The sequence below is a fragment of the Phoxinus phoxinus genome, assembly GCF_949152265.1.
Source record: "Phoxinus phoxinus genome assembly, chromosome: 3".
Lineage (NCBI taxonomy): Eukaryota > Metazoa > Chordata > Actinopteri > Cypriniformes > Leuciscidae > Phoxinus > Phoxinus phoxinus.
The window spans coordinates 42286243-42306389 of record NC_136878.1 but is presented as its reverse complement, the minus strand read 5'-3'; the positions used below and the strand labels follow the sequence as shown (position 1 = coordinate 42306389).

Sequence of the window (20147 nt, the reverse complement as noted above, 5' to 3'; positions counted from 1 at the left end):
CACACACACACACACACACACACACACACACACACACACACACACACACACACACACACACACACACACACACACACACACACACACTGTCATCATATATAGAGACACGTGTAGACACACAAACCTGCCCATGATGCTTTGGGGTTGCTCTACTTAATTCCCATCATACTCAAACTCAGTGATGTCACATATAGTTTCTGTGTTGTCAGTAGACATAAATAATGAGTAATGAGTCTGTCATCCAGCTGTGGTTTCTATTGGCAACTGCGCTAACCTTGGCATAAATCCAAATATTGTGTTCACAGACTGTTGTTGCCACTAAAAGGATTGAGTGTGAGTGTGTGTGAGACGTAAAAGGTTATAATGTCGCACAGTTAATCTTCTTTTATCATCGATTTGACACATCACAGGGCACGTGTTTGCTCAGTGATTTGGTCCAAATCTTTCAATCTTTGAAGTGAAGAGGTCATAGATCTGTACAATGAGCAATGAATGACTGTGTCCCTTAACCCACATGCAGCAGGTTTTACAGTCACATACTCTTCAAAGCAAAAAAAAAAAAAACTTTTTGCACGTGCATGTGTTACTAAATGATTTTTTAAAAATTAAATAAATATCAAGGTGATACCAAAGTTACAAATCTACAGTTTATTGTATTTTTACATAATGTAATTTTGTTACAACTAGATATAATAATGAAAGTTTTCTTCACTAATTGCTACGTCTAGACAGTCTCATTTATGAATTCTCAAACCCAACCAAATGTACAATACAGTAATAGACATGAATTGTCCTTTCAATGCTTTATTAAACATAAAAACATAAACAATTGTTCAGCTAATGACCTATAAAACATAAATCACTTCTGTTGTGCATAAAAAAAAATGCCACTCTCCTGTGCCAGATGCTACATTTGATGCTGTTTAATGTGGTTGAAAATATGTACAAAGAGATTAGTTTTGTTTTATATTTTACTGTAAAATTGTTATTTGTACGTTTAGCAATTCAAAGTAATGTATCTCTATTATTTTGTTTTTAAACAACTCTAGTAAGCAATGTCATTAGTGTCACCGACAAACATCAAAAATACAAGTTCTGGTCCTGTATGATGATGATACAGTTTCATCTGGACTAAAATCTGTTCATAGCCTACGTGTTTTTAAAATAACGAGAAAAGATACTTGGTAAAAATCATAGAGCAGTGTATTGCTCAAATTCATGTGGCCAATATGCAAACATAGGCCTAAACTAGATCAAGGAATTCAAATTTTGTCAGAATTGCTTATGTAGGCTAAACGAAGGTAAATATCCACCAATATGCAAACATGGGATTAAACAGATCAAGGAATCTTTTTTTTTTTGTTAAGTTTTCCCCACAATCTCCCTTTGTGATAGTGACGTAAAGACCAAGTATTGTAACCCATACTCTGAAACTGTCCTCTGCATTTTACCCATCCAAATTAGTGTACTGTACACACATTAGGAGTAGTGAACTCAAACCTGGAGCAGTGGACAGCTATTTTCCTGTGGCGCCCAGGGAGCAATTGGGGGTTAGGAGCCTTGCTCAAAAGCACATCAGTCATTTCCTGCTGGTATTGAGAATCGAACCCGCAACATTCGGGTTACCAATCTGAGACCCTGTCCCAAATGGCACCCTAAACACTCTCGGTTTTCCTACGAGTCCGCACTTTCGTGACATAACGCCGCTTTGACTGTCGGGAAGAAGTCTACTGCGGAGCTTCAGTAGGGGCTCGGCAAAAGTGCGCATCGAGGGCACATCTCGACAGCAAATACCCTTCCAACACTTAAAATTACAAATGGGACACCCTACGGTCTCATGGACTTAACGGACATGCGCACACGGCAGCCATTGTAAGTTTACAAGTCTGTAAGGGGATATGAAGTGTGCCATTTGGGACAGGGCCTGACTCTCTAACCATTAGGCCAAAACTGCCCTTATTTACTTCCACTTTCTTCCATTGTTGCAGACAGGAAATTATGTAATGATGTAAATGTTTATAGTATGCTCCAGCGGTCTTTCAAATATATTGGCCTAAACATAAAAGATGTCAGTTCTTTTGTCACTGAAGTCTTTTGTAACTGATTTCTTAAACACACAACACAAGAGAAAAAATCAAACATATAGGCACACAATGTGCTAACTTTCAGTACACTGTAAAGTATTCTATTCTGAACATAGATTGCATGCGTTCCACTACAAGGTTAGGTTCTGTTGACTCATTAGCAGTTTTATTAAAATGATAGACACATATATATATTTTTTTTTTACTCGCCATCATATAATTTCAAACAATTTAGGTAAATTAGTCTAAATAACAATTAGGATGATAACTGGACTTGTTTTTGATTAAACACACAATGTAGCATTCTTGTGAAATGTGTTCATATACTTTTTTCACAAACTATTGATTGAAAATAGTAAGCACAAGCAGTATTAAGTAGCCTATATAGTCAATAATTGTGTAGTCAGCAGTCAATAACATGTTTAACTGCAGCACATTCAGCTTCAAGTTGAGTTAATGACTCGTTAACGGTGTATTAACACATGAATGCAGATGTTTCTGGACGCAGCCTGCAGTGGGTGTTGACTGTGCTCAGTGGGCGTGTGCGGGGCGGCGCTAGGACCGCGCGGTGTGCCGGTAGAGAGGCATCGCAGGCAGAGCAGCTGAAGCGGCAGACAAAGACACGGAGAGCAGCGCGATCCTGCAGCATCCACGCCCACCCACACACACTCACACAGCAGCAGCAGAGCACTGTATCACTGGTAAGTCAAACGCCGGTACACTTTTACTTTAAAAGAAAAACGTGTTGATCGAAACGTATTTCGTGTAGTTATGCTAATGTATAGTGAGTTACTTTCATGTCAGAAGTATAAAGACAGATTTTTGGGAATGTTAGTGGGTGAACAGTCAGGTGGTTGAAGGTTCGAGGCAGCATGTATGTGTGTGTATATATATATATATATATATATATATATATATATATATATATATATATATATATATTTAATTAACCATATGTATCTACATTTAATACATCAATATAAGTGATAATAAAGCAAAATATAGGCTAATGGTAAAAAGAAAAAGAACTGCAATAGGCTATATATCTTATCAGGAACAATTTGCCCTTGTCAAAAAAAGCTAAAGGAATGTGTCGCCTACAGGATTTCTAATCTGAAACCCATAATGGGATCAAATAAGAATCCTCTAAAAATCAATTAAGATCTCATGTCCTGGAAGATGTTGTGTATTTTTTATTACAACTGTAATGGAATAACGTATTGTTACTGGACAGATGCACAAACTCAAAAAAAAAAAAAAAAAAAAATTGACTACAGATATTTTGTCCTATTGGGAATCCTACAGTAAGTATATAGGAAGCTATTGGGAGCTACAGTAAGTGTTCTAAAAGATCTGAAAAAGATTGTATAATCTTACAAGAAAATCCCTATTAGGGTAATTTTGGGTTAGTTCCAAATTGTCTATTTTAAAATTATTCATACGCGAATTGGTAGCAAATGTGTGCAGAACTTTATTGTCTCTGGGAGATTCAGACTGCAGGGTACTCTTCTCTAATACTCAGGAGGTTGCAGTGTGTGTGAGTGTGAAGTATAAGACCCATCCTGAATTTGCTGTAGTGCAGCATGTGCCAAAGAGACACAATGAAACAGGCTCGCAGAGCACTCTGGGCGGGTGCGTGTGGGGAGTGGGGTATACGGACTTGCCCCTGGAGACCATTTGCTTTCACTATGACCAATTTTATCCTTCTCATTGTGTGTGATTCAGTGTGTGATGTGTTTCTGGACTCTATACACTGCAGCACAGTGTGACATCAGAATTTATTAACCAGCTAAAAACTCAATGGGAAAAAGTTTGAACCTGTCATTGTGAAAAAGCAGTACGTCATAAATGGCAAACAGACATTTGGCTTATGACTACCTTTACTGGAGGTCTTTCTCTTACAAAAGAAGTACCGGGGCAGTACCATGGCGCAGTGATGGTTTTACATGGTACAACCATGACCACCATGGTTTTGTTGACAAAAAATGCTTTCTTTATAAAGTAATAGTTTATCTAAAGTCTTTCTTTTCAAAAAAGAAATTAAGAAATTAAATATTAGACAGAAATATGCACAAGCTGAAAATGAACATGACTGGGGCTTTCAAGCTCCAAAAAGGCAGAAATCACCGTAATAGTTGTCCAAATGCCTTACACGCTAATCTCATGAAGCCAGACGATAGCTTTGTATGAAGAACAGACCGAAATGTAAGCTTTTGTTTGGACATTCTGCTAAACATCTCATTTTGTTTTCCTTGGATAGAAGAACTTTGGTTGATTGGTAATGAGATGAGAGTGAGTAAATGATTTCAATAATTGTATTTAATAAAAGGAGGGCTGTCATGAACTGGTATGTCTGGATGACACGAGGAATCTTGCTGATTCAGTGCATCTCAGTTGCTGGGTTCTGGTGTATGACAGTGCATTTGAGTCATCTCTGCCCATCATGGGTGGATGGGGGATGTGTAGTCCTTGTGTCAGCTGTGGACCAGGCCCAATTCCCCTCTGCACCAGTGATGGCCGCATAAAAGCACTCGAGGTGTGTAGTGTTTGTGTGACCACAGTAAGGATGTAATCCCTCTTTTTTTTTTACTGGTACAGAGGGACACTGTCCACAGGATTAGACAAATAACAGACCCATAAATCAGCACTAATGCACAACAGGGAGGGGGATATCATTGGGCCACCTCAGTCATGGGCGTCGCCTCAACATTTCACAGGCTTTTGTAATCAAACCTTGGATTGTTCTTTAATGTCACATCTAAGTGTGCATGTCATTTTCAAGTTCTCTCGCTTTATACGTTTACTGTGTCCTGTGTGTCTTTTGTTTACAGATTTCTCAGCATTATTTTGTGTGTAATCCAAGGTGAGGCGAGAGGGGTAGTAGCCAGGCTTTAATTGGAAAAGCTGCTGCAATCCCTTCTGGCAGTCACACTGGACACAAGCCCAGGTCTAAATGCCACAGACCGCCCTATTGGCAAGACAACCCCCCACCCCCCATCCCCCATACCATTTGTGCTAACTAATTTCCACAAATGCATAATAACAGCTAGCCACTAGAAATTGCTAATGTTAATGATTTTTTTTAAATCCTATTGCAGAAATCTTGCTCATGAATACCTCAAATCTGATACCTCAAATTGTGTGGCTTAAAGGGATAGTTCACCCAAAAATGTTAATTCTGTCATTCCAAACCTATAAATCTTTCGTTCATCTTCGGAACACAAATGAAAATATTTTTGATTAAATCTTTCCGTCCCTCCATTGACAGCTACAGTACGCAACTACCACTTTAAAGGATTAAAACAATTCATACAGAGATTGTAAAATCGTGATTTAGTCCAAATTTTCTGAAGAGACTTGATCACATTATATGATGAGCATATTTAATTTTTAATCACAAGTAATCATTGATCAGTCAACATAAACAGAAGTTCAACAGTACTTGCTTGACGCGCAAGGACAAACCTCATTGGTTCTTGCAGAAGCTCAACTGTGTTGAATGAACACATTTGAGAATGAACCTCATTGGTTCTTGCATGTCAAGTGAACATTTACCATAATTGATGTGCGAGTTGATGAATGTTTATATGTGAATAAAAGCCTAAATTTAATCTGTTCATCATATAAAGAGATCGCATCTCTTCAGAAAATTAAACCGCTCAATTCATATGGATTAGTTTTACGATCTTTTTTATGAACTTTTTAAAGTGTCAGTTGCGTAGCTTTCAATGGAAGGACAGAAAGCTCTCAGATTTCATCAAAAATATATTTATTCGTGTTCCGAAGATGAACGAAAGTCTTATAGGTTTGGAATGACATGAGGATGAGTAATTTGTTCATTTTGGGAACCACATAACAATGCTATGTCGACCACTCAGAACACCCTAGCAGCCACCTAGCAACAGCATAACAACCACTTAGAATACCTAAGGTAAAGTTTAAAGAATTGGTCACTGAAAAACCCATATTGACTACTAATCTCGATATCAAAGTGGACGCATCTCCATCGAGGTCTATGGTGGTTAAAACCAAAAACGTAGTCTGCATAATCACTTTGCATGGTTGGAAAGTAAGTCCATGATGGCCTTTTGAGAATGTGCAGGATGAACTCTTTCCTTCGCTCTCTCTGTAGTGCCGTGTTTTGATTTTGGATTGGGTGTGAGGAAGTCAAATAAGCTGACTTGTAGCAACCTAGCTCTGAGAAATCCCATCATTACAGGCTAAAGATAGTGGAGGTCAGGCTGTGGGTGCTGATTAAGGAGCTAATTGAGGTGTCGTCAAGCTAGGTAGCACTGACAAGCGTTTATAGGATTCCTCTAACTAAGTCAATAGAGATGGAAGCACCTTAGGCATTTGACAAGTCCTAACGGATTTGAATACAGGTCTGAATGCAGGTCTTACTGTGAATCTGTGCTATAAATATAATAACACATGACACATATCTTAATCATTTTCCCAAAATACCAATGAGACTACATATAAAGACTAAATGGAGATGTTTGCTTTAGCCTCTTGCTTCATAGTTTTTATCATTCAAGACCACCTCAAGCACCCACCCACCCCAGTGATATCGCTTATCTCCTCTAAAGCTTCAAAAGCCAGCTCAGCATTGCCAACAATGCTCAGATTTGTCAAGATGTCAGGAATGTTTATTAAATTATATTTAGGAGAAATACCTGGGACAACAATCACAGTTAAATGAAACATAACATGAGAATTGTACTGAGATTTGAAAGAGAAGCCTTCTAATATTTAGATTATTTTTAGCTGATATGGATTTGTCATTTCATATCAAGCCTTAGATTAATAAACCATGCTCTGTGTTTGCTGTGTGTCAACACCGTTATGGATGAGTATTGATTTTTAAGCCTCATCTCAGTCGCTGAGAATTTTTTTATTTTGTAGTGTTTATTTTTTTATTTTGTAGTGTTTCCCTCACTGAAGTCAACATGAAATCAAAATGGACCCTATTGACTTTCTTGAAACAAATTCCTCTGAATGATTCATCTGTGTATATTATTCCAAAGGGGAAACGATTGTTTTTGTAATTTTTCATCGAAATGTAAAACTGAAAATTACTTTTTGGCTAATGTCACCTAATCAGTGGACACAACTGATTATTGGTGATTAACTAGGGACTATTTTAGGGTACTGTTGTTGTCACGGGTATGGTGCGGATGAAGACAGGCTGAGGCCCAAAGTTCCAATTCAAACTTTTACTAGAATCAAACTTAAACAAAACTGGTACAGGCAAGGGTAACACTCTCCATACAACGTAACATGTACAAACATTGACCGACAACTGAAGGGTGAGAGACAGGAACTTAAATACACAGATGACAACGAGTGACGACAGGTGATGATGATGATGATTAACAAGGCTAATTAACTAAACAGGTGACGAAAATGAACTAATGAAATGACGACAGAGATGATGAAAACACTGAAGATGGAAAACAAACTAAAAGTCCATGATAAACAACAGAAAACACATTAACAATGTGACAGAACCCCCCCCTCCCCCCAGGCGCGTCCTCGCGCCGTAAAACATCCAAAGGGGTGGGAGGGTGGGCGCCCTGGAGGCTGATGAACAGGTGGCCGATCTGGAGCAGGAAGCCTCCAGGGCGGAGCAGGACGTGCAGGTGGCCAGGGCGGAGCAGGATGAGGGCGTGGCCATGGCGGAGCAGACGGACCCTCAGGCGTCCATGGTGGTGAGGACCCTTCGAGCGGCCACGGCGGAGACGACCCTTCGGGCGGCCACGGTGGTGAGGACCCTTCGGGCGGCCATGGCGGTGAGGACCCTTCGGGCGGCCATGGCGGTGAGGACCCTTCGGGCGGCCACGGCGGAGACGACCCTTCGGGCGGCCACGGTGGTGAGGACCCTTCGGGCGGCCACGGCGGTGAGGACCCTTCGGGCGGCCACGGCGGTGAGGACCCTTCGGGCGGCCATGGCGGTGAGGACCCTTCGGGCGGCCTATAGCCCCCCCCCAAAAAGTACTTGGGGAGAGTGACAGGATTTGGAACCGGCTCAGGGACAGACACCGGCTCAGGGACAGACACCGGCTCAGGGACAGACACCGGCTCAGGGACAGACACCGGCTCAGGGACAGACACCGGCTCAGGGACAGACACCGGCTCAGGGACAGACACCGGCTCAGGGACAGACACCGGCTCAGGGACAGACACCGGCTCCAGTGTGTGCGCAGCCCACACACACCACATGGTTGTGGCCATGATGGCCAGACTCGCGGTCACTGAGGACACAGGCGGTGGATACATGGCGTGAATAGTCTCTGGGCTGGACGGGACCAGCGGTGCAGGAAGCTCTGGGCTGGACGGGACCAGCGGTGCAGGAAGCTCTGGACTGGACGGGACCAGCGGTGCAGGAAGCTCTGGGCTGGACGGGACCAGCGGTGCAGGAAGCTCTGGGCTGGACGGGACCAGCGGTGCAGGAAGCTCTGGGCTGGACGGGACCAGCGGTGCAGGAAGCTCTGGGCTGGACGGGACCAGCGGTGCAGGAAGCTCTGGGCTGGACGGGACCAGCGGTGCAGGAAGCTCTGGGCTGGACGGGACCAGCGGTGCAGGAAGCTCAGGGCTGGACGGGACCAGCGGTGCAGGAAGCTCTGGGCTGGACGGGACCAGCGGTGCAGGAAGCTCTGGGCTGGACGGGACCAGCGGTACAGGAAGCTCTGGACTGGACGGAACCAGCGGTGCAGGAAGCTCTGGGCTGGACGGGACCAGCGGTGCAGGAAGCTCTGGGCTGGACGGGACCAGCGGTGCAGGAAGCTCAGGGCTGGACGGGACCAGCGGTGCAGGAAGCTCTGGGCTGGACGGGACCAGCGGTGCAGGAAGCTCTGGGCTGGACGGGACCAGCGGTACAGGAAGCTCGGGACTGGACGGAACCAGCGGTGCAGGAAGCTCTGTGCCGGGCAGCGATGAGGGCTCTGTGCCGGGCAGCGATGAGGGCTCTGTGCCGGGCAGCGATGAGGGCTCTGTGCCGGGCAGCGATGAGGGCTCTGTGCTGGGCAGCGATGAGGGCTCTGTGCTGGGCAGCGATGAGGGCTCTGTGCTGGGCAGCGATGAGGGCTCTGTGCTGGGCAGCGATGAGGGCTCTGTGCTGGGCAGCGATGAGGGCTCTGTGCTGGGCAGCGATGAGGGCTCTGTGCTGGGCAGCGATGAGGGCTCTGTGCTGGGCAGTGATGAGGGCTCTGTGCTGGGCAGCGATGAGGGCTCTGTGCTGGGCAGTGATGAGGGCTCTGTGCTGGGCAGCGATGAGGGCTCTGTGCTGGGCAGTGATGAGGGCTCTGGCGCAGGAAGCTCTGGGCTGGACGGGACCAGCGGTGCAGGCGGCTTGGAGCTGGACGTCAACCGTCCAGGGTCGAAGAGGGACCAAAGCGGAGAATGGTGTCGGGGTCCATCTCGACCACCGCCTCTACTGCGGCCTCCACGGGTCCCGCGAAATCTGGCCAGACGGGTTCCCTCAAACGACCCTCCATGGGCAAAGGCTGGGAGATCTTGGCTCTCCTTGGCCAGGGCGAAAATTCTTACCCATTCGTCCATTTTAGATTGGTCGGTCAATCTGTCACGGGTATGGTGCGGATGAAGACAGGCTGAGGCCCAAAGTTCCAATTCAAACTTTTACTAGAATCAAACTTAAACAAAACTGGTACAGGCAAGGGTAACACTCTCCATACAACGTAACATGTACAAACATTGACCGACAACTGAAGGGTGAGAGACAGGAACTTAAATACACAGATGACAACGAGTGACGACAGGTGATGATGATGATGATTAACAAGGCTAATTAACTAAACAGGTGACGAAAATGAACTAATGAAATGACGACAGAGATGATGAAAACACTGAAGATGGAAAACAAACTAAAAGTCCATGATAAACAACAGAAAACACATTAACAATGTGACAGTTGTAGTATGCAGCCTTTCTAAAATCTTGTCATTGGTTAACAGTAAGTTAATGCTGGTTATTATGTACATCCAGCCGGTTAAAGCGGAGGGGTCTTGCATCACCCTGAAGGGATTTATTTTTGCGTTAACAACTCAACTCATAATGTACATTATCCCACTTATTACACGACTACTTGAGTTGCCACATAAGTAATTAATTAAACACAAAATATTGATTTGAGTTGAAGTACTAGCTCACTGAACTCAAATCTTCCGCGAGGAAAAACTGTTTCTAGCAGTTTTGAGCCAAGACAAAGGAACACGTTCAAACAAGATAGACATTTAATGTACAATCGTATCAGTTTCTGTCAGGACCACTATTGTTAAATACGATTGACAATTAGCATACAGTTAGGATTGGCAGTATGGTTCTGTTCTGAGCAAGAAGTCCCTGGGCATCCATGCAGCCTAGCATGGATAAGAGCAGGGAGAGCACCAATAACCCCCCTTAGGGTAAACAGAACAGAACCAACATGAATGTATTTAGTGCAGATCTCATTAATTCAAGATTTTAAAGTACAACATAATTCGAGAATTTATTCTGTTTCAAGGGGAATCAAAATGCCAAATCCTGACTGGCGAGAGGAGGAGCTGGGGATGGAGGAGGGTAATTCGCTCCTGAGAAACGCGATATCTGCTGATAATACTGAAGGATCTTATATTTGTATACAGTGATAGGCGTTGTATTCCTATTGGTAGACGTGTATCAGCTGATAGTCAGGTGATGCGAGCTTAACTAACGTGACCTGCCAGAACTGACACTACGCTTAATTATTTCACAACTTTTCACCAGATAAACAATTAAGGGGACATAATTATCGATTTGAGAAGAAACCGTTTTTAAAATCGTATCTGTTTATTATCTTATAATCCATTAATACATTGTAAAAAAATAATTTTTGCAAACAAGACAATCTTCAACAATAATAACATATGCCTAGTTTTCATACCGACTTATTCAGGATTTTTCAGATCTCAGTAACACGTACTTGTGTTTAATGGGTTGTAATATGAGCATGTAACTTTCCATGTGTACTTTACAACTGCTTACTGATTTGTTACCTAGCTTGTTTTCTGTTGTAAAAAATAAATTAGGTTAATCACTTAAATAGTCTAATACTGCCCGAGCTCTCTCTTTAACTCTGTCATACTGTTACTTTCTTACTCATGCCAAGCAACTAGATCAAATCAAGGACAGTTGTAGTATTTGGCAGTTCTGACATCTCATTGTCAAACACTGTAGTTGTAGCTGACATCTGGAAGAGTTTGGTTCATGTTGTGGACATGTCGAGAAGACGCTATATTCTGCGCTGCGAAAGATTTTCCATTTTGCATGCACTTCCAAAGGACGAAGACTCAGGCTCGAATTACTACAGTAGAACCAACGGCATCGCTACTGTTTGTATCACTGTGTATACAAGTGTTGAAGAAGCTACTGACACATGCTGTAAGCGGTGGACCTATCACAACAGACTGGGCCATCTGACCAATCTCTGATTGAACCCAGACTAGGTTCATGGAAAGGATGAAAGAACCTTTAAAATATGGTTCTATGTTATACTGGAAGTTTTAAAGGCTTTTATTGACAAAAAACACTCAATATATGCAAAGACTCAGTATATACCGTGTTGACCCTTCTTCTTCATAACCTCTGCAATCCGCTCTGGTATTCTGGATATCAGCTTCTGGGCCAAATCCTGACTGACGGCAATCCTTTTTAGTGAGAAAACGTTATTAGTGATCAGAGTTTATCACAATTTGTGGGCTTCTGCTTGTCCACTCGCCTTTTGAGGATTGACCACAGGTTCTTTATGGGAATAAGATCAGGGGTGTTGCCTGGCCACGAATCCAAAATTTCAATGTAATGATCTATGAGGCACTTCATTATCACTCTTGCCCTGTGACATGGTGCTCCATCATGCTGGAAAATGCACAGATCATCACCAAATTTCTCCTGGGTTGTTGGGAGAAGTTGCTCTTGCAGGACGACTGCCGCATATAAACATAATAGAAATAAAAAAAACAGGCCTGGTCCTCTCTTGTCTTTCAGAGACAATTGCAAGTCACTCCTCCTTTTGTCCTCATGGAGCTCCTCCGTGAGACTCTGCAATCGCCCCACTGGCCTTGCTCCGTTCCACCGTTGTACCGGCCACGCCCATTTTGTCACATACCCCCATCGCCCCTTGCAAGCCAGGGGGTTATACTCAAGACTGCGTTCTACTCCCCACCTCCGGGGGCCAGTCACGGCCCGCAGCACCTGGGTGTAAGAACAGACAAGGCGACGGAGAAGGAAACGGAAGGACGAGGAGAGACAGAGGGGAGAGAGTAAAACTTGGTGTCAGATGCTGCACTATCAACTCGATGGCACAGTGACTTCCCCACAGCGGCGATGGCTCTATGACAGCGGTTCCTCTATCCTCCAAGGTTTCGGCACCAATGTAACAAGGTTTAAAGTTTAGGGAAGAAGGAGGCGGGACTGGTGAGCGTTCAACATAATACTTTAAAACACAAAACGAAAGTAAATCAGCTGCCCCTCACGTACAATTGCCGCATATAAACATAATAAAAACAACAACATAAAGCCTCAGGCCTGGTCCTCTCTCATCTTGCACGGTCGTTACTCCTGTGTGTTACTCCGTGAGACTCGAGGCACGCAGTGTGGCACGCAGGTGATGCTTCTTTATTCATGGCAGTGTTTCTGGGCAGAACTGTGAGACAGCCCAATCCCTGAATGAAAAGTAACCCCACATATGGATGGCCTCAGGATTTTTCACTGTTGGCATGACACATGACTCTTGATGGCGTTCACCTTTTCTCTGGACAATACAATTTCCAGATATCCCAAACAGCCGGAAGAAGGCTTTATTAGAGAAATGAGTTATGCACCAGTCTTCTGCTGTCGAATCATTGTATTTCCGGCAGAATTTCAGTCTATCCTTATTGTTTTTCTTGGAGAGAAGTGGCTTCTTTTCTACTATTCTTGACAGTAGGCCGTTGTGCAAAAGTCTTGCCCTCACTGTGCGTGCAGATGCATCACACCTGCCTTCTGCCAACATAGAGCAGCTCTGCACTGGTGGTGACATGATTCTGTGGCTGACTCCTCAGGAGAAGAGGGTCCTTCCACTTGCTGGACACTCTGGGAAGTCCTGAAGCGTTCTTCACTGCAGTTCATCCTCTCTCCTTAAAGTTCTTAATGATCCGGTAAATGGTTATTTCAGGTACAATATCCTTTGCATTAATTTCCTTCCGCGTGAAACCATTTTGATGCAAGGCAATGATGGATGGATGCATATCTTTCTTTTGAGGTAACCATTGCTAACACAATAACACAATGATCGGAAGCACTTATTCCCTCCTTTTGTAGCAATAAATCTGCTCTTATAATCCAATCAGAATGATAGTGTGATTTCACCTGACTAGTACTCATTCACACTTTCCAGTGTGCTGATAATATAATTAGTGAAATGATGTTAGTGGTCATTTTGTACCAGGGCCAAAAAAACAACAACTGAAATTTCGTTTTTTTGTGAAAAACTTTGACTTTTTAACAACCACATAATTTGATGTACCATTCATGTCCGTGGCACAAACTACACAAATTATGTGTTAAATTTTATACTTAGCTGTTTGAAGATGGGGGCAAAACTTGTTTTTAGGAAGTATTACTGTAAAATGAAAGGGATGAAATCAAACATGGATAGCGATGAGTTAAACTCCCAGTATGGCAGTAATCCATTATTAGAGGGGTTGTATTGTTATTTAAGTGACTGTCCCTCTCCAGGCGGAATTTAAACAAAACCTTTAATCGACCAAATCCAGGACACGGTGTGATATTTGCCAGACAGGGAATTGGGAGCAGGGCTATTGACAGCTGGCGGTTCTGCAGACAAAAAGAGTTAAAAACATATCAGGACATTGATGAGTAGTTATTGATTTGGCTTTGAATAGAAGTCTCTCTCTCTCTCTCTCTCTCTCTCTCTCTCTCTCTCTCTCTCTCTCTCTCTCTCTCTCTCTCTCTCTCTCTCTCTCTCTCTGTGTGTGTGTGTGTGTTTGTCTGTGTAATATGAGGTAGAGTAGTGTGAGTGGTGTAGCTTTATTGATCCATTGTTGGTTTAGGGGGGTATGGGGGAGTATTTTGAGGGAATGTGTGCTCAGATGGGAGAGTGCGGTAACAGAATGAGAATATTGACCAATTGCTGGGACAGCAGAAGGTGGGTGGGAGGGGCAAGTATAAGTTGTAAAAGTCTTGTTGGGGGCAGGAGACCTCAGTGACAAAGAGATGGACAGATGACCACTGTTTGTTGAAATCAGATGGGGCATATGTTAGTCACACACACACACACACACACACACACACACACACACACACACACACACACACACACACACACACACACACACACACACACACACACACACACACACACACACACACACACACACACACACACACACACACACACACACACTCTCTCTCTCTCTCTGTGTCTACTATCTTTGTGGGGACTCTCCATAGACGTAATGGTTTTTATACTGTACAAACTGTATATTCCCTTACACTATATAACTCATTCTATACCCCTACCCCTAAACCTACCCATCATAGAAATCTTTCTGCTATTTTAAATTTCCAAAAAATAATAATTCTGTATGATTTATTACCTTGTTTCCTCTTGGGGAATAAAAAAAAAAATGTCCCCATAATGAAAAATGTATTATCATACTTGTGAGAACATTTGGTCCACATAATGTAGGGAATATCAGCACCACACATACACAAACGTGTGTGTCTAGCACTTCAAATGCATTATTAAGCATGTGTGCCGTTAGTGTGTTTATGTGAGTGACTTTTACATTCTTGCGCTTGCTTAATCACTTTATCCTCAAAGAAAGGGTGAAGTGAAAAGATACAGTTGGAACTGCAGCAGAGACAACTGTCCTTTTCGAACACTCTCCTTCTTTCACTTTCTTTTATATCTCATTTCTTTTGTGGAGGGTAGAGAGAGTTTTGTTTAAAGAGAGCAGCTGTGTTTTCGAAGTTCTGGCCCTGGTCCACGTGGAGCTCAGTGGCCAGGATCTGCCTTCCTCTCAGTCTGGACTTTAATCAGAGAGAGAGACATAAACTCTGTTCCAAAAACTTGTGAGCTGCCTATCTAGACATAATGGGCCCTATTTTAACGATCTGAAACGCAAGTGTCAAAGTGCAAAGCGCAAGTAACTTTGTGGGCGGATCCCGGCGCTGTTGCTATTTTCCCGGCGGATAAATGACTCTTGCGCCCGACGCAAATCTAAAAGGGGTTGGTCTGAAGTAGCTTCATTATTCATAGGTGTGGTTTGGGCGTAACGTGAAATAAACCAATCAGAGCGTCCTCTCACATTCCCTTTAAGAGCAGACGCGCTTGTTCCATGGCGGATTGCTATTATAACGGCGGATTTGCCAGGCGCACGCAGGAGCGATTCACAGCCGAGGAAACCGACGTTCTCGTCAGGGCCGTAAAACACAGAGAAGTGACATTGGGGGTGATGGGAGAAACCCACCCAAATTATCTTCGGTTAAACAGGCATATAATTTGGGTAGTAGGCTAAATGTGTAGCCTAATCTAGATTTTTTTATTTTTTTATCTAGATAGATCTTTTTCACATCTTCACGGACACAACAATGATTTCCCTCGTGTGTTAATATTTTTCCTTGTTATAATATATGATTTTCAAAAATGAAAACTGCTGCATCTGTTTAGGCTATATTAGAGAATCAAAGTGGATGCGCGTTAACATTATGGCCAAGCACGCGCCCTTAAAATACCATATCACTAACGCGCAACGCGCCACTGTCTTTAGACTGTTTTTTTCCTGGTTAATAGCGCAATTGCTTTCTAAAACTGGAAAATAGCACCATTGAAGTTTTGCGCCGGAACACGCCTCCTCTTTGCGCTGAACCGCCCCCGCGAGCGCAAGTTCATTTCCTAATTTACCGACGTGCGTCTGTGGAGGGAAAAGTCCGCTGTGCGCGGGTGCAAAATAGGAATGATACATGCGTCGGTGTTCAAAGTCAATTGCGCTGGGTGCAAGATAGGGCCCAATGTCTGTTACAAAAGCTAGGCAGCAACCTTATGCTGATATCTGATATATGTTTTGGTTGAATGAGGAAATCCAACCAAGATGGTGTATTAATGTAAACTAAATTTAATAGTGCAATAGTGCAATCTAAATAAAATGGATAAAATATTTGAATCTGTATGTATTTTAATCCTTAAAGCATTGTGTTGTGCTTTATGCACTTTTTATGCACAGTGCTATTTTGTGTAGAGAGTTCGGATCAGGCATTATTGAGGTTCTGTTTAGGTTAGGATGCTCACTAGAAGACAGATGCCTAGATAGATAAGACAGCGAGACAGCTTACTAGGGTTTGAAACAGACTCAGAGAAGATGAAATATGTTTTAGTCTTCTAGTCAACTCTGAGAAACAATAGCATTATCCATCATTTTCATCACACAAACAGTTGGAACGGCTAGAACTGTGGCTGGTTTTACATGCTTTCTATCGGATCCAGACTGTCCATTTAAGGTCAATAGAAGTCCAAGCTTGTTTCGATGGTCGACCAGCTGAGCCACATGTTGGTGGGGCTAAAGTTAACCTGGAGAATGCTCCAAAAACTAGCTTGACCGCCCTACAACGGTTTGACCTGGTTTTTCTCACTCTCTCTCACACAATTTCTTTTTGTCCCATTATTTAATTATTATATATTTTTTATAGGATTATTTGATTATATGATTATTTGACATGTATGTTTGTTTGTTTTTAGTTCTCCATGCTTTTACAGAGAGTTGTTGCTCAGCCTATTTGATAATAATTTTAGAACATCAAATTTGCATGTGTATGTAAATGTCTTATTTTACAAACATGGAAAACCTCTACAACGATCTCTTCCCATAGCCCACACCTGAAAAGGTTTTTTGTTTTTGTTTTTTTCGGGGGGAGATAAAAACCCATCCAATGGCAACTTGTGTTGGAGTGTTTCTGTGGAAATGGAGGCTAAATATTATGTCCGCCTCTCCTCTATTGTTTCCTTCCCACAGTTCTCGCTAAAGGGTGGAGCGGTGGATTGTGGGATGATTTTACTAGCATGATATTGTAGGTGGAATTCCAATGAAAAGTCAAGAATTTGCATATAAATAAAGACCAATGCATCTATTGTAAGATTGAAAATGATGCATACCCTAATGGAAAAAAACTACATCAAATTGTATTTAAAAATCATTTATTTCATACCAAGTAGTAACATATTTACTTTAATAATTCAACTTTTTTTGGAGTACTTGCCTTAATATTAAGCCTAAAATGTGTTTTTAAATATCACTATTAGTAAGATATAATCACTGACTTTATAATATTAGTCTTTAAATGCAAGATATTTAAAGTTTACTCATGTTAAGTCACTAAAGTTTATTTGAAGTTTACCTAAAGTATGCTTGCAATAGTTTAATTTTAGCACCATAAAATATTCTTAAGTATATATTTAGTTGGACCTCAGCACTACTTGAGGAAAACCGAAGTGCATTAAGTAGAAAATTAGCACATAATTAGTAAAATACTTTAACTATATTAATTTAGTATACCAAAACAATTGCAGGGTATTAATATAAGGAACATAAATAATAAATTTGTAGTATACTTAGCATAAAATAAACGTGTAGCATTTGATTTTACAGTCCTGTTCCGCATGTACATTATATGCAGTCATTATAGTAATTGTAATAACTGTGTAATAACTAGGTACTAACCCTGAACTTTAAAGGAACACTCCGACTTTTTGGGACTTTATCCTATTCACCTTATCCCCCAGAGTTAGATAAATCCATACATACCTTTTTCATCTCCGTGCGTGCTATAAGTCTGTTTGACGCACCCACCGCTAGCCTAGCTTAGCACAAAGACTGGATGTAAATGGTTGCAGCTAGCATACTAATCCAAATAAGTGACAAAATAACGCAAACATTTTCCTATTTACATGTTGTGATTTGTATAGTCACAGAGTGTACAAAAAACAAAGTCAAATGAGACACAGACATATTTTAACCGTATAAATACTGGGAACTATATTCTCTGAAGGCGAAGCACTGCTACTTGGGCGGAGTGATAACCGCAGCACCTGAGACGCGCCGTGGTGAGGAGCAGAGAGTTCGTTCAGAGCAGTCTCAGGTGCGCTGCGGTTATCACTCCGCCCTATATTCAGGGGATATAGTTCCCAGTATTTATACGGTTAAAATATGTATGTGTCTCATGTGACTTTGTTTTTTGCACACTCTGTGACTATACAAATCACAACATGTAAATAGGAAAATGTTTGCGTTATTTTTTCACTTATTTGGATTAGTATGCTAGCTGCAACCATTTACATCCAGTCTTTGTGCTAAGCTAGGCTAGCGGTGGGTGCGTCAAACAGACTTATAGCACGCACGGAGGTGAAAAAGGTATGTATGGACTTATCTAACTCTGGGGGATACGTTGAATAGGCTAAAGTCCCAAAAAGTCGGAGTGTTCCTTTAACATTGCCCACTACTTTCTTAATACACTGTTAGTACACCTAAGAGCACATACTGTAAAATAAAGTGCAAAATACATATATATTTTTCACTAGGGTAATATAACAACAGTTTTGTATTGGTTCTGTCAACCAAATAATTCAGTTCTTCAGATAAATATAAAAAAAGAATCATCACACCAAAATATGATGTATACCCCCTAAAAAATTAACCAATATTTCTATTAACTTTGCATGTCCGTTGTTATTATCATCACTATGCTAGCGTAGCTACATGATAATAGTAAAATCATCTGTTAGTGTTACTGGCTGATGAATGTCTGTTGCTGTAAATCAAGTCACTTAAGATTTGTTTTTGGACGGCTTTTAAAGGTGTGAAATTTACTTATATTTCATTGCTTTATGTCACAGATCAGACAATTAGCTAATTAATTTCATGAGGACTGTTGATTGCAGTGTGCATTTAATTGTGGTGCCATATCAATGACATCATTTCCCTAAATAATTAGTCAGGTCAGGTATTTTACAAAGTGAATCTTACACTACACTCAGTTTGGTGTTGTAGGTGTTGTGGAAATTACACACTTCGCCATGAATGTCCTGTAACTTCTACAGGTTATTCCTTATAAAAGAAATCAGCCAATAAAACAAACAAACCAGTCAATATTTTATTTAAGTTCTTCAGATGATTTCAGTTAATGACATTTAATAATGAATGGAATGTTAATGATCACGTGTGATTTGATGCTGACATTTAGTTTCTATGCTTCATCTGTGCATCCTTTTAGAAAACATGGCAAGCTTGTGTTGCTGTTGCCATGGATACTGGCAAGTGAGGAACAGTTGATTGATTTAAATGTGGAATATGTTGTTATCAATGCTAGCATATGTGCTGTATAAATGTGTATAAACTCAGTGAACTTGTGTGTATTTCTATGTTCTCAATCTACAGTATAGTGCATTTAAATACTGCCTGATAACTAGTTTAAAGATGACCATACCTTCAGTTTCCTTGTGTTTCGTTTTTTCGTGAAACGACTGTCTCCACAGGGAATTTTTAATAATAGCTCATGACTGACATTGAAATTTGTGTGGGTCTGCTGTATGTAGGCCAATCCATGGTGTGTGTTACTCAGAGAGCATGTGTATATGTGTAGTACTTACACGATGGTAGGCGTAGACCGGAAAACACAGTTGGTTTCAGTGTTTCAGGTGAAATGCTTTTCGAATGACAGACTTTGAGGACAGGTTTCTATTTTACGCCACATTTGGAATTCTGTCACTTCTGTATCTTTGGGTTGTGTGTTTGAAATGTGCACGTCAAATTATTCATATTGAGACACAGGTGAATTGAGATCCCCCCAAAAAACATAATGATGTTCATAAATTCAAAATTTATGATATTTGTATAAATCGGAACACAAATCTGAGAAGAAACACAAATCTTGTTGAAGAAATCTGAGCTTTCTGTCCTCCATTGACAGCTAAGCAACTCCTACGTTGACACTTCAAAAAGTTCACAATTCTGAGGAAAAAAGTCCAAATTGAAT

The 20147-nt window shown here is 41.7% G+C and overlaps 1 protein-coding gene across 1 annotated transcript in view; it reads left to right on the top strand.

The window, feature by feature from the left end:
• Nucleotides 1-17099: 17099 nt before the first annotated feature.
• Nucleotides 17100-20147, top strand: part of LOC306995999 (neuronal migration protein doublecortin-like) — a 43413-nt gene continuing 40365 nt past the window's right edge. Inside the window, 1 exon segment of the mRNA XM_079608081.1 lies at nt 17100-17186. Coding sequence (XP_079464207.1) covers nt 17179-17186 — 8 coding nt within the window. The 5' untranslated portion in view covers nt 17100-17178.